The sequence below is a fragment of the Dromaius novaehollandiae genome, chromosome 6 (assembly GCF_036370855.1).
Source record: "Dromaius novaehollandiae isolate bDroNov1 chromosome 6, bDroNov1.hap1, whole genome shotgun sequence".
Lineage (NCBI taxonomy): Eukaryota > Metazoa > Chordata > Aves > Casuariiformes > Dromaiidae > Dromaius > Dromaius novaehollandiae.
This window is the reverse complement of record NC_088103.1, coordinates 16,533,497-16,557,154: the sequence shown is the minus strand read 5'-3', so window position 1 is coordinate 16,557,154 and position 23,658 is coordinate 16,533,497. Positions and strand designations below refer to the sequence as shown.

The 23,658-nt window shown below is 41.1% G+C and overlaps 2 protein-coding genes and 1 non-coding gene across 4 annotated transcripts in view; 2 read left to right on the top strand and 1 right to left on the bottom strand.

Annotated features, from left to right (window-relative positions):
• The window catches only part of PARG (poly(ADP-ribose) glycohydrolase), an 83,446-nt gene extending 83,212 nt beyond the window's left edge, over window positions 1-234 (bottom strand). Inside the window, exon 1 of the mRNA XM_064513763.1 lies at window positions 113-234. The gene's annotated coding sequence lies outside the window, so the exon portion shown is untranslated. The remainder of the gene's footprint in view (window positions 1-112) is intronic.
• On the top strand, window positions 69-23,510 carry LOC112993312 (mitochondrial import inner membrane translocase subunit Tim23). 2 transcript variants are annotated; one of them, XR_010389670.1, is made up of 8 exons: window positions 69-381; window positions 903-961; window positions 4,315-4,408; window positions 4,639-4,723; window positions 7,164-7,222; window positions 9,383-9,493; window positions 18,814-19,423; window positions 20,315-23,510. XR_010389670.1 is itself a non-coding variant. In XM_064513768.1 (7 exons), exons 1-7 carry the CDS (start codon window positions 84-86, stop codon window positions 18,927-18,929), a joined length of 822 nt encoding a protein of 273 aa, XP_064369838.1. In that variant the 5' UTR covers window positions 69-83; the 3' UTR covers window positions 18,930-23,510. The 2 variants fall into 2 exon arrangements, 1 of the variants encoding a protein (XP_064369838.1); XM_064513768.1 differs by having other exon boundaries at window positions 18,814-23,510.
• Window positions 6,302-6,504, top strand: LOC112993338 (small nucleolar RNA SNORA74). Its single transcript, XR_003261705.1, has one exon. It is a non-coding gene; the product is annotated as a small nucleolar RNA SNORA74 (small nucleolar RNA).
• Window positions 23,511-23,658: the final 148 nt, after the last annotated feature.

Sequence of the window (23,658 nt, the reverse complement as noted above, 5' to 3'; positions counted from 1 at the left end):
CCCCGTCACGGGAGGCGGCGAGGGCGCGGCAGGGCCGGCGAGGGGCGCAGGGGGCCGCCAACACCGCCGCCGCTCGCTGCAAAATGGCTCCCGCCCGCCTCTCCCCGCTCACCATGGCAACCGCGCTCCGCCCGCCGCCGCTGCCGCCGCGCGCGCCGGAAAGCAGCGCGGCGCGGGCGGCGCTTTACGGCGGCGCGCGGCGGCGCCGAGGTCGTTGCTGCGGGCTGTTGGCGGCGGCCGTTGGCGGCGGGGCCGTGCGGTGCGGCGCGGCGCGGCGCGGCGCCATGGAGGGCGGCGGCAACTCCAAGGGCACGGGCCTCGGCGGCCTCTTCGGCGCCGGCGGCGTGGGCTACTCCCACGCGGACCTGGCCGGAGTGCCGCGTGAGTACCGGCGCGGGCAGGCGGCGCGGGCCGGCCGCGGGGCCCGGGGGGCTCGCCGCGGCCCGGCGCCGCTCTGGGAAGCCAACATGGCGCGGGGGGCGAGGGGAGGGCGGGGGGGCGGGCCGCCGGCTGCGCCGCGGAGCTCCGGGCCTGGCGGAAGTTACCGGGCCGCGAGCCGGCTCCGTCTCGCCCCGCGCGTACGGGAAGTGAGGGCGTAGCGCTCGCCTCGGCTTCCCGGGCCCGGCCGGCGTGTGCGCGCTGCGGCGGTGAGCGCACGTTTCCTTATCGCCAGGCCTTTGAGCGATGGCTCCGTGCCGCCTGGCGCGATGACGGAAATGTGTGTGCCCTATCCGTGCCGGTCGGCAGTGTTTCCTATAAATAGATGTTTCTCAGTAGATGCCTTGTTATTTTAATCAATTATACGACGTAATGACAGTATTCTCATTGATGCCATTAACTTACTGAACTTGAAATTATTGGAGAAACTGGTGTCAGTCAAATTGTTCTTTTTTTTCTTCCAGTAACTGGAATGAGTCCTTTGTCTCCGTATTTAAATTTGGACCCCAGGTATCTAGTACAGGTGAGAGGAATGGTTGTTTTTATCGTACTGAACTTAATTCCGCTGTTGATATGGTATGTACAAAGACTCCAAAATTCGTGCAGTGCTGTATAGTGTGTGATTAACTCTTGAACTGTTGAACAGTTGAAAATTGAGGAATGATTTCCAGTACTGCTAATAAAATCTTGCAGTGCCATAGTGTCTAGGACAATAGAATTGGTTTCAATATAGAGGATAAATGAGGCTCCTGTGTCAGTATAGTAGTCTGTTGCTATTGAAAAGCAAAAGCGTTGCTCACCTGTGTGAACACTTCTGCCTCCCTGCTCTCAGGCATGTGTCTGCGTCACTGCCCCTGCCCCAGTTCTGGCATTTTTCAGACCCTCCACTGAGCCCATTCAATCAGTAAAAGCAGCCAGAAAGTATCCACTGTTTCAATGAATTGCTTTTCTGTGCTGTGATGAGTTGGATGGTTCGCAAAGGGGGTAATATAAGCTATATAACAGGCACGTGCTGTCTCCACAGTAGCTGCAAACTCTGTCAGTTTCCCCCATCTCATTTCACCGCTGAAGCGAGACTGTTAGGAGGTAAAGCTTTCAGTTCTAATCTACAGAATAATGTAGCTTTTGTACTTACACAGCTTAGTATTTAGTTAGCATAATGTGATGGCCCATAGAGCACTGGAACAGGTTGCCCAGAGAATTTGTGGAGTCTTCTTCCTTGGAGATACTCAGAAACCTTCTGGACAGAATCCTGGGCAGGGCGTTCTGGGTGACCTTGCTTGAGCAGGGGGGTTGGACTAGATGATCTCCAGAGGTGCCTTCCAACCTCAACCCTTCTGTGATTGGCAGTCATAAGGAAAATGAGATTATTAAAGACCCTATGTTTTCCTTTTTTTCAGTTATATTAAGCATAGCCAGAAAGGTTTAAGTTAATTCAGTAAGGAAATATGTCTTAATGATTTCATTTAATTAACTTATTTTATATATATATATATATATGGCTTGTATTATCTGTGAACATTGAATTTTGCTGGAGTAGCACTGAAGGTAATCAGTTTTATAGTATCTGCTAATCTGTGCCTTTTGTTTCATGATGCACTGCATCACCACTTCTTTTGAGAGTAGAAAGCTCTGAATGCAGCTGAGGGGACTGTTTTTTCTGTTTCTTTTTCACTATAAGCTGTTGTGGTCAAAATTACAATATAAAATTCCTCTAAAGGCAGTAAACAAGGGATATGCTTCTGTCTGAGGTGGGTTCACTAGGGCAGTTTTCTCACCTGCTGTTTTGAGTAGTGGGGAAAAAAGGGCTAGCAATTATATAAATCTCTTCCTAAAATGCCATTTAACGTTATCTCATTTAGCTAGTACAGTATATCTGGAAACATAGTATGAGACCAGAGTTTTTGGAGCAAAGTTTGTGTATACTAATAGATTTAAAATTAAAAAGCTTGCTTTAAAAGAAAGGAAGTTATTGGCATTAATGTCCTAAATAACTTACAAAACAGATCTAAAAATACCTCTTGCTGTAACACTAGAGGTTAACGGAAGAGTATGTGTTGTAACACTTCACTGCTCTTGCCATTTATCACTAGGAAGCACATTCAAATAAAAGGAAATTCCATTTAAAGATAAGAAAAAAAATTTTTTTTCTTTACTGCAAAGGTGGTCAAACACTGGACCAGGTTGCCCAGATTCTCCGTCTGTGGAGATACTCAAAACCCAACTGGACGTGTTGCTAAGCAACCTCTGCAGGAGACCGTGCTTTGAGCAGGGAGGTTGGACTAGATGATCCCCAGGGGTCCCTTCCAACCTCAGCAATTCTGTTATTCTGAAAATTAATGGAGAAATATTTATCTAAGATTTTAAAATACAAGAGCCTAAATTATTAGCCTTTGAATTTGCTTTGTGTCTTAAAGTGTGTGTGGAGGGGTGGAAGTCCCTTGTTTTTAGCGCAGAACATCCGTTTGCTTTCAGAATGCTGAGTGCACACGCCTGCCTAGGAAAGTCAGCCCTACCGTTTACAATCTTATATTTTGATCCTGGCCTTTCCATTATAATGAGTGCTACAATGGTGCTCATAACTTGAGAACCCTCCTTCTTTTTTCTTCCCTTAATGCAGGCACAAACCAATGTGTTTTCTGCAGTGCTTTTGTTACCTTCACCAGGTATCCATTATAAAATAGCATACCAGGCTTTGCCATAAAGCTGGAGGGTGACCTTCCTAGATGGCTGTCCCTACAGAAATGTGGAGATTACACATAGACAGTGATGGCATGAACTTGACTTTTTTTTGCAGAGTAGTGGCAACTAGTAATAAACTGCCAATTAATAATCACACACACAGTTTCTCCAAATATCTGGCTACAGGGAACCATATTACAAGTTCAATTTATTGATATGATATTCAAAAATTTAGAAGACATATATATTATCTATATTGCCAACCACCTTAAATAGTTGCTACTATGGATAATATAAGTGCTAAGTATGGACTAAGAAAAAGGCTTAGAATGCAGTTACTTGAGACTGTGCTTGTCATAGTGATGTAGTGATTAAATAGTGGATAAACTATTAGCATGATTGTGGAAAGCACAGAAGCATAAAAAGAGATCTTACTTCTTTGGCACTTTATCAGCATATGTGCATCTCAGCAATGTCTAGTATTGAAAAAGTGCTTTGGTTGACCTTATCTCTACACACATGCTAATTATCACCTAGTTGTTCTTGGTATTCATCTCTTTAGACTAATCTGTTGTACAAGAACACGAGTCTATTCCTGTAGAAGAATGCACAAATAAAACCAAACTATCAAGTTCATATTTTTTATTCCTGACCACCACTAGTTTTGAATGTATTTCTTGGTTTCTTGTGTCTTCGGAGTAGGTCATTTATTTCAGTGCAGTGAATTACTTAGACCATTCTGCTTTAGTTTCAAAGTAGTGGGAAAATCTTAATGCATTACTGTGTTAGTATAGGTTGCTCAATGAAAAACAGTGCTGTATAATCAGACAACAGGAGGGTCCTTAAAGAGCAGTTGGTCTTGTATTGCCTGCTTCAAATTATAATGAGTAATTAAGCAAATGTTTATTAAATAAATCACACGATATGAGTTCCTCGGCTGCCTCATTTCATTTATAGAAAGTTAGGACAGCTAGAGAACTTGTTTCTAGTTTTAAAATCTTTCTTTGTTCTCATTAAAATATGTAGGTGGGCTATTCCATTTGAATGTAGGTAGCAGTTATCTAGAAACACTGTTTGTTTCAGTTTTTCCTTTAGTCCATTGTATGAATTAAAAAATAATAATTTTATATGTGGCTTACATTTTAAAGGGGGTATACTTGAAGAATACAAAGTTATAATATTTATTTTTTCCAGGATACAGATGAGTTTATCTTGCCCACAGGAGCCAACAAAACACGGGGCAGATTTGAACTGGCCTTTTTTACGATTGGAGGATGTTGTATGACAGGTAGGTGGTAGTATTTTGTTTTTTTTCCCCAATTATCTGGGTAACATTAATGTGCCAAACTAATTAACAAGATCTTAAGTGTCTTGTTCTTCAGTCTGTCTATAGATTTAGATAAACAGCTACTTCAGTTTATACACTTTCAATATCCTCAGTGTTTGCTTCTAATAACTATTTTTGTTCCTTAAATTTTTTTTTCCTTAAAAAGTAATAACTGGTATTATGCTAACTAGGGGCAGCATTTGGTGCGCTGAATGGTTTGCGGCTTGGTTTGAAGGAGACGCAGAACATGGCATGGTCAAAACCTAGAAATGTACAGTAAGTGCTTAATCTCAAAAATGTACACATCAGTGACAGAGTTATTTCTTCCAGCTGGCACACAGTTAGACCTGAATATACTACAAAAATAAATGTATTTTTGTATCTTCAGTGGGGACAAATGAAAGTCAGTATTTCTCATCATCAATTTATGAAATGCATGTGATCATAAAAGTTTTCAGATCAAGTTTCTTGCTTTTAAGTTAGTGACAATTGGTATGTCCTCTGACTTACCTTAAATATTTGAGAAAGAATAAATGAAGCACCAAGTGTTGCTTTGATATTTGTTAGAAATCTACTTCAAAGTAAGGAGAGTATTTTTTATATATTGAAGTATTCCCAGAAGAAGCCCCATTTTGAGGTATTTTTTGCTTTCACTTATCTGAGAGCAAGTTCTCTCTGAATTCCTGACCTTTCCAAAACCAGAAGAGATTAAAATGTAGAAGCCGGGCCTGCCTGATTTTGCATTAAGGACAACGTAGGTGTGTGCTACTGAGCGAGTGTTGCATGGCGCAAGTTGTTCTTGATTATGGCTTCCATAAACACTCATAGCATTCCCATGTTGTCACCTCACCTGAATGTTTGAAGGAATACAGTAAAGATAGGGATACCTTTTTCCCACAGAATGCTTCTCCTTCTAAAATCATATAGTATCAGTTAATTAGACATAACTATAGGAAAATTTAATTACCTGTGAAGGGGGCATAGAAACCTAGAGGAGTGAAATAACTGGGGGGGAAACATTTTCACTCTCCCACAGTGCTTTGAAAGAAGGGAATATTAGGGGAAGTTAATATTCATTAGTACGGTTTGGATTGGCTCTGCTCCTTTTTAAATACTGGTTTTGTATTCTTCCTCCATTTCTTTACCCATCTCTACAATTAAAAATGTGAACAAAACATTTCTCACTATGACTCTTCCGTAATCTTCTAAATGAAGAAAGGTGTATTTTATGTATATGAAGTGAGCAAAGTCAGACAAAAGCATGTTGTGAAATGCCAGCTTTGACAGGTCAAGCCCAGCAGGTGGCAGTCAGTGCACAGGCTGCTGTTAGTTCTTGCCCTTCAAGGGAAAAAGCATGTTGAAGGTCATCACCTTGAAACCACATATTAAGTTCCATGTTTTCCTGATCAGACACAGGGAAAAGACATGCCCGTCTAGATTTTCTTTGACTTTACCCTTTATGTACGCTGAGATTTTTTTTTCTGAACTGGAATTTTGCTGTTAATATTTCTATTGCCAGATATCTCACAGCACTAACAATAGTTAACACTGTAGTTCTTTGCTCTGTATAGTAACACTAACAATAGTTAACTTATTAAAATTATAACGTTTCTCATCAGTTCAGAATTGATGTTAACAAAACTGGGGGGGAGGAGGTAGAAGGTAGCCAGTACGCTGGCCTCTTGGTTTTTTTCTCTCATTTCAAAATGAAGTTTTCCATAATGGTTTAGTTCATTACCTAATGATACTAAGTAATGGCCTGTCTCCTAGCGAAGATCGTAAAAAAGGAAGAGTAATAGGAAATGAACTCAAATCAGAAGAAACATAATATGCAACACTTTGCATTAACTAATTTCCAGTGGTAGTCAGCTGTCCAGAGCAGTACCGTGCCTGTGATAGTGTTACACTGCTGGGAGATAAAGGTCAGTCATTTCTTCTGGCTGTTGTTGTCACCGTTCTGGAGACAGCTGATGCCAGAAAGAAGTGGTATTGTGCTTCCCTGAGAGCGTGCTAAGGATATGCTTTCCCTCTTTAGTGCTAGTCTGGAAGCATACATACAGAAATATTCAGTGCACTTTGCTTTTATTGTGTATGCTGCCCTTGAGAAATGGAGGTATGGAAGACTGCCTCTTTTCTCCCTGACTTGCTTTTGTTCAAGCTTGCCTTTGGTTCCTGTCCCATTCTTTCAGGCATCCCATGCTCCCTCAAGCATGGTCACTGCATCACTCACACCTGCTAGAGGAGCACTCTGGCTTTCCTGGAGCTCTCACATCAAGTCAGCCTAAGCGTATCAGTTGATCTGAATAACTACATACAGTCACTGTATGAAGAAGTTGTATTGATTAAGACTGGAAAGTCATGTTAAGGGAGAGACTGGATTCTTAAGAAGTAAAAGTTAGACTGGAAAAGAGAGGAAGATTTTCATAAGTCTTGACAGGGCTAAATATTTGCTTTCAGTATTGCACACATTGTTATTTGTAATATGCATGGTAGAGGAGATTTTGTATTACCAAGCTCTGTGCATTTCCTTCCAGTTGTATGTTTTTTGAATTTCTTTTTTGCTTAGTTATTCCATTTTTATTAATAAAGCAAATGTGCAGAGTAAACACTTTATGCCTATCATAAAGCTCATAACATTAATTTTGTAGCTTAGGACACTACCTCAACGTAAATACAGAGAACTAAACCTTTTAATACCTTTTTAATTCTCTTATAGAATTCTAAATATGGTGACAAGGCAAGGAGCATTATGGGCTAACACACTGGGATCTCTGGGTAAGTAAAACTTATTTTATAGGGTAAACTTAATTGACAAAGATATGCCTATTTGAAGGGGAAAAATATCCTTCAAAATTTTCATTTTCAAATCTGTCAGGAAAAACTGCAACTTTTTTCTTTGGATCGTAAGGGAATTTCAGTAAGTATTGGAAAGGAAATTAAAGACACTAAAGAGTGTAAGTACAAGTAGCTAGAGGCCTGTAATTAGAAAACAAAAGTTTTAATGTAATAGAAGATGGAACTCTAACCAGTTGGAATAAAAGGAGTAACTGAAAATTATTGATAGTGCTTACTTATTAATAAATATCAATTAATTCACAATTTAAGACAGAAATGTAATTTAAGTATTTCTGAAATAACGTTAGGCCAGCTAGAAGAATTGTATATGATACTGGCCACTTCAAATCCAAATGTTGACAGGTTAGAAAAAGAGCAAAGAAAATGATCAAAAGCCTGATGTGCAAGAAAGAAGAACTTTTCTGTGATCCGAGCTTTGGAGAAAAAAAAAAATCTCACCAGTTGCTTCAAAAAGACGACTGTAGAAGATTTCATAAGAGTCAGTGAAATAACTAGTGCACTAGAGAATACAAGGTCTTTTTTTTTCTTCAGTCTTACAAGCACAGGATGCTCAGTTACTGTGAAAGAAGAAATCCAAAACTGATGAAAAGATTATTTTGAAATAGATAAAGCATGGAATTTACTGCCTCACAATGTGGTAACAGAAGAGAAACTAGCAGTATTTAAAACAGATTATATCATGTTGTAACCCCATTTAGACACAACTGAGTTTTGAAAAATGTAAAGTGTAGGCTAAGTTGCATTTATTATATTTTCTTCCAGTCTTATTTCTAATAGATTAGACAGAATAGATAAAAACAGTTTGCTGCTTAGTCCCTTGATCAACTTTTGAGGTATCGTATAGAGGCAGTGATCATAGGTGGGATTCTGGACTACACTGAGCATGGCAGTTTACAAGTTGAGGTGCATATTGCCCACATTTTTTGTATTTTCAATTCTGACTAATCAAAACATGTCTGAGAACAAGTGTTGGCACACTGCAGTTCAAGGTTCCAGGGTAAGTGAAACATTAATAGTTTTTTCCAGCTGTATTTGAAGAAAGATTACTCAAGAAAATGTTTGTAAGTGTATTCCAGTAACAAATAATTAATTTCCTTATAAAACGTGGCCTCCCAAGCATAGCATTAAACAGTACCTGGTATTTTAGGAGCTGATATTAGTTCCCCCTTGTGCTAGTTACCAGAGAAGTTCCTTGCAAGGAGGTGAAGTATTTTGCATTTCAGTTCACTTGTGCAGTATTTTTGTAACTCAAAGATTTCTTTGTCACTACTGTCAATATTTTGTCATTCTGTTCCTAAAGAAGGGTAGCAATAGCTATGTTAAAGTATTTTAAAATATTTTGTTGAATAAAGCTCATCCTTCTCCCATTGTAGTACTACAGGTACTAGGACCAGGTAAAAATACTCTTGCTTATGTTGAGTGGGGAAGGATGTTATTGTTCCTCTCATTGACTGTAATATGGCTGCCTATAAAGGGCTTAGCATGATTTTTAGCAGAAGTAAATGTTTCTTATACTTGGAGGAGGAATGAATTAAAGTCATACAGTGTCTTTTCTGCTGTGGTAAAAGGACATACTTTCCTGTTCTTTGTCAGCATGAATCATTTAATACTTGATTATATCACAGGTGCTTTCTGGCCAGGGTGAGGTGGGCAGGAGAGAGTCTCCTTCAAAAGACATGGGTTATATGTGCATCCATATTAAAAGCCCACCCACTTCGCTCTCTAATCTGTTCCAGATCAGTCCCCAAAGCTCTCTAGGGCTGGGGACAAAGTTTTCATATGCAAACAGAGGTGGAGTTGCTCTAAGTGTCAAATCTGTCATCTTCATGATACCAGGTGTCATGAAAAATGTTACTTTATCACCAAACCCTGACTAGAGAATTAAATGTTATCTGTAAAATAGAAATAGGGCTGAAAAAACACCAGAGAGGATTTGGTAGAGGTTTTCACCCCTTTAAGAAAAGGTCTGTGCTTCAGAAGCGTAGCCTAAATAGTTACACCGAGCCTGGAGTTTAAGCCTTATTTCTCAGAGAATGGGAGTTTGGTTCAGTTTTTCAATGTGTTTATTTTCTTTCCCAGCTCTGCTTTACAGTGCATTTGGAGTCATCATTGAGAAAACACGAGGTGCAGAAGATGACCTGAATACCATAGCTGCTGGAACTATGACAGGAATGCTGTACAAAAGCACCGGTATAGTGGCAAAATGTTTCTAGTGTTCATCTTGTGCTTTATCCAAGCTATTAGGAACTCATTCCTTTTTCTAAATACAGTGCTGCTCTGAAAGCTAACAGTGGAAAAAATTGCTTGTTAGGAATACAGAACCAGAATATAGCTTTTCGTTTATGTAAAGTGGAGTCTTCTGGTGTTGTAGATACACTATCGTATGAATCACTTGTAACAGGGAGTTTCATCTTGTAGCAATCAGCCTATGTTCTGTGTATTCCTTTTCCTCCCTCTTTCCTTTCAGAAGTTAATTTCCATTTTCCTGCATGCACTAGTGGACTTGAGAGACATTTTTTATTCCTGCATACCTGAAAAAATATCACTAAAACTGAGCTCAGTTTTATATATTAACTGAACACTTAAATGTTTACTCAGATTTAGAGCAAGTGAGTAATGGACAGTTTGGCTCTCATGATTATTATTAGTCCTGTGCAAGCTTGAAAGAACCCAATTTAATTTGTCTAGAAATAGATAAATACATTTTTTTTTTTAAGGTACAAGTTTCCCTCATGTAGTCTTAGCTGTGTGGAAAACAATGTGCTGTTGGGGGCTATCAAACTATTAGGTTTCAGTTATCTGCTAGATTTATTTGTACCCAAAAAGGAAAAAATTAAAATGATGCCGTCTACTTCTGAGGTTAAGCAACAGTAACCAGAAAGGTTAGAAGAAGGTGAGATTGTGACCTTCTCTAAGCATACATAAAACCATGCAGAATCCTAAATAATGGTTTAGAAAAAAATGGCTTCCCAGAAAGTGAAAAATCAGAAATTCAAATTTAACATGAATCCTTGTTTTTTCCCCTTAGGGAAGAGATTTTAGTAAACCTGAGGTTTTATAAATCCATATCATTACAGTATGTGGTAGGAAATGGATTTCTTTTTAAAGATATGTACATAGGTGTTTGTGAAACTGTCATCTAATCTTTGCATAGTGATCAAAACCAACAAAATGTTATTTGAGAACAGCATGGATTTAAGGTTAGTTTGTTGCTGAGTATTGAATTGTTTACAGAAGAAAGTTTGACCTTGATCAGCAGAACTTCTGTTAGTACATTTTACAGGCTGAATATTTGGAGGTAGTAGCTAGAGAACTATTGGGTACCACAGATTGGCGAGGGTCCGGGGGAAGTATTTTATAAGTTTTAAGTACCTTGATAAAGGTTTGGCTATATGATTCACCTGTATTTTACAGAGCAAATACTAGAATTAACCAATGCGCTTTTTACCTGTCTAACTGAGCCTCGGTGTCTTTGGCCTGAAGGTCAGCTTTATATATGGGGGCAAAACAAGTCGAGAAACCTTATTTTCTTGTTGGTCTTGAGTAACTAAGACCAGAAGTAATTGGTTTTTGCAGCCTCATAAATACTAGATTGTCCACTTAGCCTTGCAAGACTATATAGCTCTCACGTGATCAGTTACTTACTTGGGATTTTGTAAGTGGTATGCCAGATTGCAAGCAAACAGCTGGTTAGGATAGGAGGATAAGAGTTTAACATTTTCTATAGGAAGTTACCATTAAGGAGAATTGCTGTCTTATACTCTAACAGAAGTTTCTTCCTTGCCTTTCAGAAGTATGGAAACTGTATGCATAATGTTACTTTTTTGGAGCAGTGTAGCCATGGATAACTGCTCCAGTCATGTGCACTGTCATATGACACTACAAAATTAAAGGTTTTTCTTACCAGAGCACAGTGAGACTTTTGTTCTGTAACATGGGATCTATTGAGCTAATAGTAGCATCGATTAACGTAGATGAAGTAAGTCTGTATTCATTAAAGTATCCTCTTTTAAGTACGTCTTGCGTATGAAATGCAGTGCACAGAAACTAAAAAGGAACAGTTTCAGAGTAGACAGAGAATTTAAGTGGTATAGTAGACTTTAAAGGTCAAGGATTGATTCTTAAAGTAAAAAGAGATATTCACATCTGTTCAAAGAAGTTAATTCCAATCTTACTTTCAGGTTTCTAGAGATTTTTTTCCCCCCTAGTGCTCTGTCCTTCTCACTTTGTCTGCAATGTTTGTGTGCTTCTTTTCCTGTCACCTGATGCCAGAATGCCCTTCTTGATTCTCTATGGTAAAACCTTCCCTGTAAAAAACTGTACCTTTTGCCAGCATAAATATATATTAGGGGAAAAAAAGTGTTTTTAACTTAATGCAAATGATTGATTCGTATCTGATATATATTAAATTTGTAATTATTTTCCTTGTTACAGGGAATGGTAAGGTATGTTTGCATTAAAAAAAAGGAGTATTTGTAGGCTGCCAGAGACATTTCTGTTCTGAACCCCCACGTTTTAGTGACAGTTGGCAACTCCCATGAACATCCCATTTCAAATCAGGTCTGTTCCATAATGCGCAAAGGGTGGATACAGATTTTGTACAGACAGTGCTGTTCAAGACCTCAGATTTCCTGCTTCCATCATTCTTGTTTCCTAAAAAGATTAGGAACATGTTTAAAAAGAAGCTGTATAAGTAAGGCAGTTTCCTTGTTGCAAGCTTTCTGATTCATTTTTAAACTTGGATGGAATAATCACATCAGCAGTCCTGTGGGAGCGAAAAAATACCTCTGTGTATACTACAAAGTCTTCCTGTAGATTGAATTTCTGAAACTATAATGACTAAGTCTTTGCTGAGGGGGACAAGCAGACAAAAAAGCTAATGAGAACACTCTGAAGGTTGATGGGATTTGTTGCCTAAACTAATCCCAATTTTTATATTTTGTCCTTGTAGAGGTGTTAATCATTACCAAAATGCTAGCAGTCAAACACAGACTTCCTGAAGCACCCCCACTCCAATGAACTGGACTGCAAGCAGTTCTGTGCAAGGCTACTTAACACAGCTTGTGCATGAGAGGATGGAAGAGCTTTTAAAAAAAATCTGCATGTGAGAGCTGGAATTTCTGCCCTCCCATGTTCATTGGAAGTGGCATTAGTCAGTGAAAATTCCCTGTTGCATGTGACTAAAGCAGTTAAGTCCCCAAAACTTCTGACGGTCCTCCTTGCAGAAGGTAGGAGACTGTTAATTTGCCCTTATAAACAGTGTTGGAATAGATTCCTTTTCAGAATACTGTAAGGCTTGGATTAATAGATGATGTGAATTGATTTTGCAAGTGAAACACTTACTGGAACAACTTCAAAACAGCACACTGGCTGATCCCTTTTATCCAAAGTGATCTATAGCTTTCATATTTGAGATGGAATTTACTATTGTGATTACTTACTAGCTTCTAGCTCAAATGTAGCAATTAAAGTACAGTATTAACTAGATAAACTAGACTTACAACTTCATGCAAGCTGCATTTTGAATTCACTACTTAAGCTGGATGTTCTGGATAGCAGTTAAGTGAATGATGAAAAATCCCTTCTTGTTCCTTTGTCAGTGGCTTATGAAGTAGAAACATTGCAATAATGCTCTGAGCTATCCAGCAAAACTTAGGTTTGTTTACTTTTGCCAGGTTAAAAACCATCCTGTAACTGTCCTTATAACTATCCTTATTACTGCCCTAGAGAAAGACTAGTTGTTCTCCTTTGGATCCCTGTGAGTTTCCAAAAATATAGTCAGTTTCTGGGGAAAGTGTGTTTGTTTTCAGGACCTATACATTCAAGCATAATTTCTTGTATTTAAAATAAGACTTTGACTGTCAAATCTGTTTTGTTTTTACTAAAACTGAGTCTGACTTCCTAATTCCACTAGGATGGATTTTTCATTTAGTATGGGATCATGTATTCTTTGACTTCAAAAAAGGCAGAAATTAAAATCTGCTTTGCTAAGTTTTATTATGATAAATGATAGGAAGCACAAATACTAACACCGATCTTAAAGCAAACAAATATTTAGCCCTATCCTATCTCACATACTTTTTCAACATCCTTTATTTCAAATCCAACATCTTTGTTTTGGCATGATTGTATTAGTCTCAAAGTAGCAGTGCTTAAGGAGGCAAACAATGTTAGAAAAGAAAGAGCGAAATCAAGATGATGATTGTCACTACACACTATTTCACTGTTGCACCCTTTCATCATGAAAATGCACACAGTTCCAGTCATCATGTCACAAAGAAAGGTATAGCTGGGTAAGACCTTTACACCCATCCTCAAGAATACACTATTGATCAGTCAGGAAAAAGATACTGAGCTAGGTGGGACTTTGGACTGACCCAGTGTGACAGGCATTAATACCTTGTTTATTGAAACTCTGGAAAAGGAGTTCACTAGGCAGAAATTTAAACAACCTTTAACTCATATCTGAGGATTACTCACATTATAGATGTTCTCTCTTAGATAATTTTTTTTTCCCTTTGGAGGTTAAGGGAATAGGAACAAGAGTGAAATGTTTAGGACAAACTGGATCCATTTGTTTTACTCCTCTGCAGTAGGAACCTGATGCTGGGTAGAATCTCTCATGCCTTTTGCACAATAAATGTTACAGGATGTGGTATGCAAAGGTGTACGTCTGAAGAGAAGGGAGACATGCTAATGATAACTAAAGGGAATAGTTATCATTTTAAGACCTCAGAACCCAACCCTAAAGCCAACACATTACAAATTAATTAAGAAAGGCTAAATGTTTTATTGCTAGCAATAAAACCAGGCTGGAGTCAGAGATAAGTTTGGTGACCTTCGGTGGGTAGGAGTTCAGGGCAATGGAGTTAGCTAAATGCATCTGGAAGTGCAAAAGTCTCTTCCCTTTGGGCTCACGTGTGTTTTCTCTTGGGAGAAAGATTTTTTTGTTGTTTTCCTTGGAGGACAGGAAGATGTTTATAGACTGCCACAGATCCAGCCTTGCAGAAGATTAACGAAAGGATTTGCTTCTGAACTGCAAGCATAAGGTCCATTAGGCCTTTTAGAAAATTAGAACCTCTGTTAAAACCTGCTTTTAAAATGAAAACAAGTCTATAGGCCCTATTACTCAAACGGTGTTAGTGAAAGGGGTTTTTTTAAGGTCTGAAATGAGAGGAGTAGAAGACGATGAGGGCAAAGTGTAAGGAGATCTTACATGTAACAGCTTGTTGAGCTTTCTTTGCTATTCGAGAGCTAACCTCTAAGAGTACATAGGGCATCTGAGCACAGTGCCGCCTTCTGCCCGGCTCTCCTGAACAGAAGCAGAGAGCTCTGCCCTCGCTGGTACAGCGAGCTGCGGGGTTCGCGCTGCCGTTTACGGTAATGGCAGCGGCCTCCTGTAGTTCAGGTGCTGCTGTTTGCACTCAGTGAGAAAACAGTAATTTAATATATGCAGAGTAACTTCACCAGTTTTAATACCTATGAACTTGTAAATGAAAATGTAGATTCTTCCACTTTTTCTAATTTAGCCTTCTCACCACTTATTGCAGGAAAATTTCCCTATTTCAAGCTTTGTTTCTGTGTTTTAACCACACTGCTGTCTTAGTTGCAGTGGTTTGAAAAGGGAACATGTTTGTGTAGAATGTTTCTTGTTTCCAAAAAGAAGTTAATCACATTTTCCTTAGTAATTACTGTACCCAGAGACTTTGTCCGCACTTACGAGATTTCATACAACTCCCATGGGGCGGCAGGAAGAAACTTCTAGAATTTTCTCCTGCTGTAGGGCCACACACAGATGTCCACCAGACATCTGTGCCCGGTAGCTCAGGGGGTCTGATCAGCTGCTGCTCTGCTTGAAGTCAGAGCAAGCTGAGGTTGCCTTATATGTCTGTAAAGTCAAGCCCTTTAAACCATTTTAAAATGGTTTTGTTCCTGAAAGCCCTGAAGGGAAAAAAGTTGTTTGAATTCTGAACATCTGAGAGACAGAGAGTGGAAGCCAGAAAACTGACTGCAGTTTGACTGTTAGGCTGCCTTTGTCTGGGCTTCCAGTTAAGATATTTCTAATGTTTGCCATTGGATGGTTCTTGCTTTAAACAAGATTTCCTGGATGTCTAAAGTAGCACATTCTGAAAATCTTAGCTATTTAATAGAGGCATTAAAGTCTTAAACTGAAGATGTTCCCTCATGTTATGCGATGCAGGTTGTGCTTTTCCCTGCCATACAGGTCAAATTCAGCATTAGGGCATGGGCCATGCAGCGAAGCAGTACGCAGCCGTGCGTCATTGCAGTGTGCTCTGAAGCAGATTTCAAATGTACAGCGATGGACAGTACTTTATGGTGAAAGGGTGTATCCCCTAAAACCTAACAAAACTAAGTTCTCATTTAGAGAGTATCAGATGCATCTTTAGAAACCCATGGCAGCTTCTCAGCTATGTTGCAAGTAGTCTGATCTTGAAATACTTGCTTCCAGAAATGTCTGTCAGCTGGAACTTTAAGTTATCTTATTCTGACATGCAAGACGAGGGGCTTACAGCCACGTTTCTAGCGGGGCTTGCCGAGGCAGACTTGGTATCTGAGGCTTGCAGAGAGTGGTTGCAGAGGAGGGGTGAGAACTTGGTCTATCATGCAAACACAGCTGGCATGGGGGTGGAGAATTTTTAAACAAGGTCATCTCCACAGAGGGCTTAACAACTCCTGCCCAGCAACTGGGCTGTATTCTGCTGTATAGTACTGTAGGATGTCTGCCACAGACCTGGAAGTATTTGTTCAAATACAAGTCTAGCCAGTTAGGGAAAGGAGAGGCTTAAAAAAATTACTGTGGATATTTCAGACAGCAGACAACTAACAAAATAAATTACTGGTAAAGTTTTGTAGCAGAAGCATAGTAAACCTGGTAAGAAACTTTTTTATGCATTTTCTTCCTGGAATTTTTGCCAGCTGGCTCAGTAGTGCACCTGAACCAGCTGCACAAGTTTACTCCCCATTCATGAAACAGACTTCCACGGAAGTGAAGTACAAGGGACCCTAAGTTGTCTGCAGACCTACAGACTGCTCTGGGCTGGTGTGGTTGATGCTTTGCAAGTGGATTCAGAGCTGCCTCCTCACCTGACTGGCCTCACCAGCTGGGAGCATTAGCACTGTGCCTGATGTTAGGAGCAGTACCTGCAAGCAGCCCTGTGTCCAAGTCTGTATGGAAGCCGGAAAGTGACTTAGCTATCCACATTAGAGAAGATGCTTCTCTTGTACCACCATAGCTTCCCAGAATCCCAAACCAGACTTGATCAGCTTCCAGCCTATAGGTGGAGTTTTAAGGGGCAGAAGATTTGAACTTGGGAGGGAGGGAAGAGACTACAGGATAGTCATAGCTCTGTCCTGCCTTGTGTTTGTGAGGGAGTTCCAAGTTTCTTGCAATTCCCTGCATACCAGCCTGGGTAAGAGCCCTCTTTTGGAGTTTCTCCTATTAGCAGTTGCTTTCTAATGTAAAGGGCAGGGGTGGGGGAAAAAAAAAAAAAAAAAAAAAAAAAAAGGAAAAAAACCCCTAAGGTTTTATTCATTTTCCCAGAAGTAATGAAGAGATGGAGGTTTTATTGATTACCTCACATATTTGTTTTGCACAGTGTCCTTTAAATTTCACTTGCAGCTTTTTGCCAGAAGCTAGTTGCTGCTGAACAGTTCTGTGTACACAGCTGCAACCTCTTCATGTGGAAAAAAAAATTGTGCCACAAATTCAGGATGAATCATCAAAAACAGAAGTCTACACTCAGGTTCCTAAACCCTGGTGTAGGCACCTAGATGAGAGGTATTGCTTTCATTACTGTTCAGAGCTTTACTGAGAGCTGTTGGGTTCTCAAGAGTTGCAGCAGTGGAAACTCACTCAGTAAAGCTTTCTGAAGATGTGGCTGTAGCCTTTTCTCCCAAAAAGGACCCTCAGATCATCACTAGTTTGGCTGCAAAATTTCTAGAAAGAGTGGTTAGGCAGCCTCTAGTACTAAGTCTGCCTTTGACAAGAAATGACCTGTAGTACTGAGTCCAACTTCTGCTATCCCTTCTACAGCTTCCTGGTTTCAGTATGTGCCCAGGCAATGTAAATAAGTTTAAGACTTAACAGCTCTGATGAGATTCTGCTTAGTCTGGCAGCAAGCATAAGGCCATCTCAGGCTAGCTGACGCCAACAGCTCCTTGCCCCACTACAAGCCTAAACACAATTCAGAGAGACAACTTTATGACCTACAGTGAAGAAAAAAAACAACAAAACAAACAAACCACGCACACCCATCCACCCACCCAGATTACTGGGATGTGTTTCTTTTCAAGTCTGAGGAACTTGAATTCCACTGTCAGTTTTACCAATAAAGCAGGCAGGCTTTATCTGGCTGCAAGCTGAAAATGGCCTTGTTCTATATCCTGTACACATTATCAAGCTTGCTTCATTTGGTATTGATAAACATTGCAGTATCAAACTTCGTGAAGTTTTCCTGTGTGTTGAGGGTTACGGCCTCAGGTGTTCCTGCATGTATACTGTATTCCGGGAATTTTTCCAAGGCACTTTCAACTACTGAGAAGAAAGAAAAAGTGTTCTGCTGTTTAGTAAAAGCGGTGTGGCAAAAACCTCCACTTCTGCTGTATATCACAGCCTTGACAGAGGGAGTGGAACAGAGTTGGGGTGCCATCTGACTCCTTGCCCCAGTCAGTTGTACTAGCAGCTGGTCATAGCCAACCTTGAAGTGTTTTTACCTACACAGCTACTTGTTGAAGTCTGTCTTTTGTGAGCAGTTTCAAAAAAAAAGTTTTATTTTATTGTCTGTCACTAGGTGTTTGCCACTGCAAGATGATTCTGAGGATTACTACTAGTAAAAATTCAGTGGATGCTCTGTTAATTTCTTTTTAACTGATCCCTTTCATCTACTTTTGCATTTTTTTCAGAAATCCCAAAAACCTAAAAGCACTGATCAGTTCCGTGTGCTGGCCCTCATGAAGCTCTGGTGCCCCAGATCTTGTCCATATCAGCTGCTTTTGTGGTCACTTATTTCCATCCTGCCCTTTCACCTTCCTCCCAAGCATAATGACTGTAACTGACAATCATTATTCCACAGCTGAAATTCTAGATATGAGACTCTTAAAACAGAAAAAGATCATATCTGCCTGTAAGCATCTGTTACAGGGACAGAAAAAAAACCAGGCAAATTAGGAGTTAGGAAAAGCCATGTTTGCTTCATGTGTTCTGTAGTGATTTGTTTAAGGCAGTAGTGTTCAAATAGTTTAACAGAAAGTCACACCAGCCAAGCTAGAGTCAGAATCAGGAATGACCCATGTTTTCTTGAATCTGGCAGTAGGTTTGAGGGGCATGCAGAACTACCACAGGTACCCTTTCTGGAAAGTTACTCAAAAAAGCAAAACTGCATTGTACTCGAGATGCTTCTGGATTTGTACAGCTCCTTGGAAGTTGCTGCAGCTGGCTATTTCCTTGGATATAACTTAATAGGCTTTTTTTTTTTCTCCCCTCTCTGCAGGTGGAGTGCGTGGGATAGCACGAGGCGGCATTGCAGGTCTGACTCTTACTGGCCTCTACGCTCTCTATAACAACTGGGAGCACATGAAGGGCTCCCTAGCCCGGCAGTCCCTCTGAGCAGGGCGGCCAGCGCTGGACAGAGGACACGCTTGCCTAGTCACCAATCAAATCGGTTGTGAGATCTGTCTGGTGCCCCTTACTATTTTATTTACAATTAGTGTGAAACTGAAGGAAGTTACCATGCTGGGAGGAACCTCTTGACACCATTTACCTGGACTGGCCCTTTCCTTCCTGCCAGCTGGTTGCTGGAGGCAGCAACACTTGTTGGACCTGCAAGCAAGCAGAGTGGCCACCAGGATCCAGTCTCCCTGACACGCTCACCAGCTAGCCCCGGGCCAGAGCTGCAAGGTGTGCTCAGGCCCCATAGTTGTACATGCTGCGCCACCAGGTTTGTTCAGTTGCATGTACTACACCGATAGCGCTGCGTAATAAAGTTTGTGCCCATAGAGCTATTCACTGCAGTCCTTCAACGTACATCGCCCCATCAGCCAGCATCCAGCAGCTGGAGCAAGCCAGACACAGGGCAAGGCTGGTTATTCTTACAGCACAGGGTAAGCGGTGAAAAGGGATATCGTAATAAATAAAAAGGGTGGTACTTATGCAACACTCTTCCTATGCTTTCCTGTTCTTACTGCTGCTAAGAAAAGAGTCTGCCAAATCCAGTGGCTCTCCTGTTTACTGTTTAGTTTTGAAGGACTGATGTGATAAAATCATGAGGGAATTAGTGGCTGGGAGGAAGTGAACTAAGGGGCTGATTGTCTCCTGGTGCGAGATGATGGTGAGACATAGCAGGCAGGGGTTGACTCTGCTCCCTCATTTGTTCTAACACATCCATAGCGTTAAAATTAAACCATGTACTGAGCATTGTTTGCAGCTAAACTAAACAGCAAGTGGTTATTTGGTTCAGTAATTAGCATTATTGCATAATAGCTTATCCCCCAAATTTTTTTAATAGAATCTGTAAACAATTAAACAGGTCTGAGACAATGTGAAGGCAGAGAAAGTGAAGAGTAAGAAACTTACAGCTTGGTAGGCAACTTAATGCAAAACAAAGGGTTGCTTTACTTGGGTGCTTCCTCCTGAAGCAGCTCCTGATAACTGTGTTGTACCCAACAAAATACAAATAACAGAAAGGCAGGAAAAGGAAGAAGCCAGCTCTTACCTTCCTTTGAGAAGTAACATAGCTTTGCCTAGAAGCTTCTTTTTTAGGAGGAGGGAGCCTCTGAGACTAGCTTTTTATAGAGAGTGAGCAAGCAAGAGGGCTCTCAGTAATGAGCCTTCACAGTTGAATTCAATTAGCCTTGTTTGGATTGTGGTTCAAAGTAGGTGTTTTGTGCCAGCACCTAATTAGATCTAGCGTGAGGGAAAGAAAACAGTTTTTTCTGACCTGCTTTGTAAGTGCTGTTTTTTGTTAATCCTTACTTGGGTTCTGCTTTTTTTAGCAGGTTGTATACTGCTGTTGTGGTATAAGCGCTAGACCTCCCAGCATGTATTTTTCAAGGGCCGTACCACCAAAGAATCTGCGTCCTACTCGCAGGCTGCAGTAAGGTGACTTGGGCATCAGCTGCACGCTGCTGTCGGGTGGGACATCTGGAAACGCGTGCGCTGCCTTCTTCATGAGCTGCCTTTTCTCTCCCTCTGGCATCAGTGAGTTCCTGCCCTCCCTTTTTGTTGGTCGCCTTTACTGTGCTCCTGCCCTTTACCATGATGGAAAAAGGCTTGTTGACTAGGGGGAGGGAGGTTGCTCTTGAGTGTCAGGAGCTGAGCAGTGTATCTTTTGGGTTTGGCTTTGCTAGAGACTTTCTCAGGACCGAAGTGTGACCCAGGAGCTCTCTGCCCCTAACTAAAGTGGGAAAGCTGCAAATCATCAAATGTCTTTATTCCTTTAGATGCATTGGGGATAATGTAGAAATAAGCTTCTAAGATCAAAGTTGCCACAACCTCAAGGCTAGGCTGACTGTTGGGACAAACTAGTGTGTTATCTGTTGTGCATAACCTCGAATTTCCTGGAACTGCCTCAGGGGCAGAACAGAGTGCATTTTTCTGAAATAGCTTTGCTTCTAAGGCTATTAAAAATCTTCAGAAAGACAAGAGCAGTGGCTATCCACATGTACTGATGTATGATCATACTTTATGGCTCCAAGCTCTCCAAAGCAAGAACTCTGTGCGTGAATCCTAAGTCTGGAATATAGGAACCATCTTGACATTCCCTGTCAAGACTTAACTGTGCTCACGCTTTGTGAACAATTGGTATAAGGTTGTTATCAAAAACTGTGACCTGTGCTCCTTGCGTCAGCTCTCTTAGCTAGGAAAAGAATCATGGGAAACTAAAAAATACTGAAAGAGCATCCAGACTTGCTGAACCAGCAAGACACTGATCCTTGTTTTGTAGACATCAAGGAACTATTGTTACTGCATTAGATCTGGCTGTACAAGTCCTGAGTCTTAGCAAGGAAAGGTGCTAAAGGCATAGAATGGTTTCAGAGGAGAGCAAGGCAAACCAATGAGAGGTGGCAGCCTGTAATAACTTAAAGCAAAGGTGGAGATGGCTCACTTGTGTACAAAGACAGGAAAGGAGGAGACAGTAACTCAAGCGGTAGCTGCAAGGACCAGAAGTGTATCTGTGGGAATAAAAGGAAGTAAAATGAAGTCACAGCCATGGGATTTGGCAAGCACGTTCTGGTCTGTCTGTGGAGAATTACATAAATGTAAGCATGTGAAATCTTGACCATCTTGTAGCGCAATGCTTTATCCACCTGCAGTGCTACTTATGCCATCCAGTTTTGCGGACAGACTGGAGACAACTTTCTATTCTGTAGTAGCCAGTGATGGAGTCTGAGATACTGGCTATAATGACAGCTTTTTGCATTTTGTAAAGCTGTTTTCGTGTAATCTAAGGGCTCGAGAAAGGCAAACCACTTTCACATTTCCCATCAGCTTCTCAAACTTCTCTTATAGTTGGGGGAATTTGCTGAAAAATCTCTAGTCATGTGGTGGGAATCTCCAGCTTCCTCACTGAAGCAAAAGCTGGTTCTCAAATATGTATATTAGAGCAGTAAAAAGGATCCCGTGCTCATATCCTATGCCTCCTCTGACCTAATCTGGGACTGGAAAAGGAGGGGAGTTGGGGGGGGCGGCCTTTTTTTTGGATTTTTAACAGACAATTACAGCTGTGTATAATAGGCTAGATTAAGTTAGGAAATTGGTATGTTTTAAATGGGCTTTATGGATACTCTACTAGCCTTGACCTGTACAGACTCAGACACCAAGATAACAGTGCAATTACAAACATGTACCACACCAAAGGATACTGAACCTTTCTTGGTACTTTCACGCTATCCTTAATTTTGGTCTTGCGTTCCCCTGGGGTGTCCCTGCTCTGCTGTGATCCCTCTCCTGTGACCAGGGCTGCCAGACTCGCAGCCACAGCAGGTATGAGCCGGAGCTGCTGGGCAGTCTCACACCCAAGAGCCCTTCACCAGGTAGGTGCTTGCTCAGGAAGGGCCCCCTTCTGCCACTTGCACCCTCCCGCCCCATTGTTTAAAAGACTTGGAAGTAGCATTAACTTATGTCTTTATAAAGGCTTTCCCCAGACTCCATGTACCTGTAATAGAGGAAATTGTCACTTGCACTAGCACAACTCACCTGGCCAGTGAGCTTTCATTACTGACCTGTCTGCGGTGCAGCCTGCCCAGCTGCCATGGGTAAAGCCCGGGCAAGCTCTGGCCTTTCTCCCCTGCTCCTCCACGCTGCCCTAAGGCTTTGGCACCTTACGTTGGACGTAGCGAGCCTTTGCCATGCATGGGTTTGTGATGAAAGTCTCCCACCTAAGGTTAGCCATAAAGCGCCATGCTTTCACCTAGTAGGTGACTATAAAGCAATTTGGTTATTTTGCACCGAAACAACTTAGGCGCATTCCTTTGTTACAGCAGCTCCGCTGAGGGAAAAGTTGGAGGTAACTGCTCCAGCTCAACAGGGAGGGAGAGAAGTGGAATTAGGAGTTTTAGAAGGGAGCCCCCCCCACCCAGTACAAAGCATCAGTCTGATATCTCATTGTTCAAAGGAAGCTCACCAAGTGTTTGTGAAGCCATAGTATTTTCTGCTCCTGCTACTCTGTCATTCTTTTGTATTTGGAAGGCTTGAAACTATACTTGTTTTCTTTGTCTTTGATCTATGGAGCTCTGCACATGATATCTCCTAACACAACCCCGAGTCTTTTTTTTTTTTTAATCTGTGTTTACACAAATACATGAAATCTAAGGTATCATGGTTGAAAGGCTGCCAGACCCAGCTGCATACTATCTCATGGGAATGTTCTCTTCTTAGTATAATGCAGTTTGGTTTAAAGTCACTACTACCCATTTAAAGGACTGGAAAATCCTCAAAGGAGAAACAGCACCAGAGTCTGACATTCAAAAACCAAGAAAGCAGAAGAGCCACAGTGAGAGAGGAACTAACCTTTAATTGCACAGCCAGAAAAGAGAGATTCTACAGCCACAGGTGAAGAGGGCTGGAGCCTATTAAAATCTCTAAATCCTCCTCAAATATTCAAGAATGATAAGAAACAAACATGTCATTTTGTCTAAATTTGTATTTCTTACAGCACCTGAATAAAGACCAGGTGGTTTAGACATACCAGCTTTGTGTCCACTGGTTTATGTTTCAGTGCAGCAATTGACAGGGAATTACCCATTAGCTGTGCACCTCTTGCCAGGGTGTCCTGGACAGACAGACTCCAGGTTCCCACAGACTGTGCGGAAGTGCAGGAAGCAGCCAAATAAAGAAC

Excerpts from the sequence above, each read along its gene's own strand:
- LOC112993312 (XM_064513768.1), top strand. The coding sequence starts at position 84 with ATGGCTCCCGCCCGCCTCTCCCCGCTCACCATGGCAACCGCGCTCCGC. Across the intron at positions 4,724-7,163 it reads TCAAAACCTAGAAATGTACA|AATTCTAAATATGGTGACAA; the intron begins GTAAGTGCTTAA and ends ATTCTCTTATAG. Across the intron at positions 9,494-18,813 it reads AATGCTGTACAAAAGCACCG|GTGGAGTGCGTGGGATAGCA; the intron begins GTATAGTGGCAA and ends CCCTCTCTGCAG.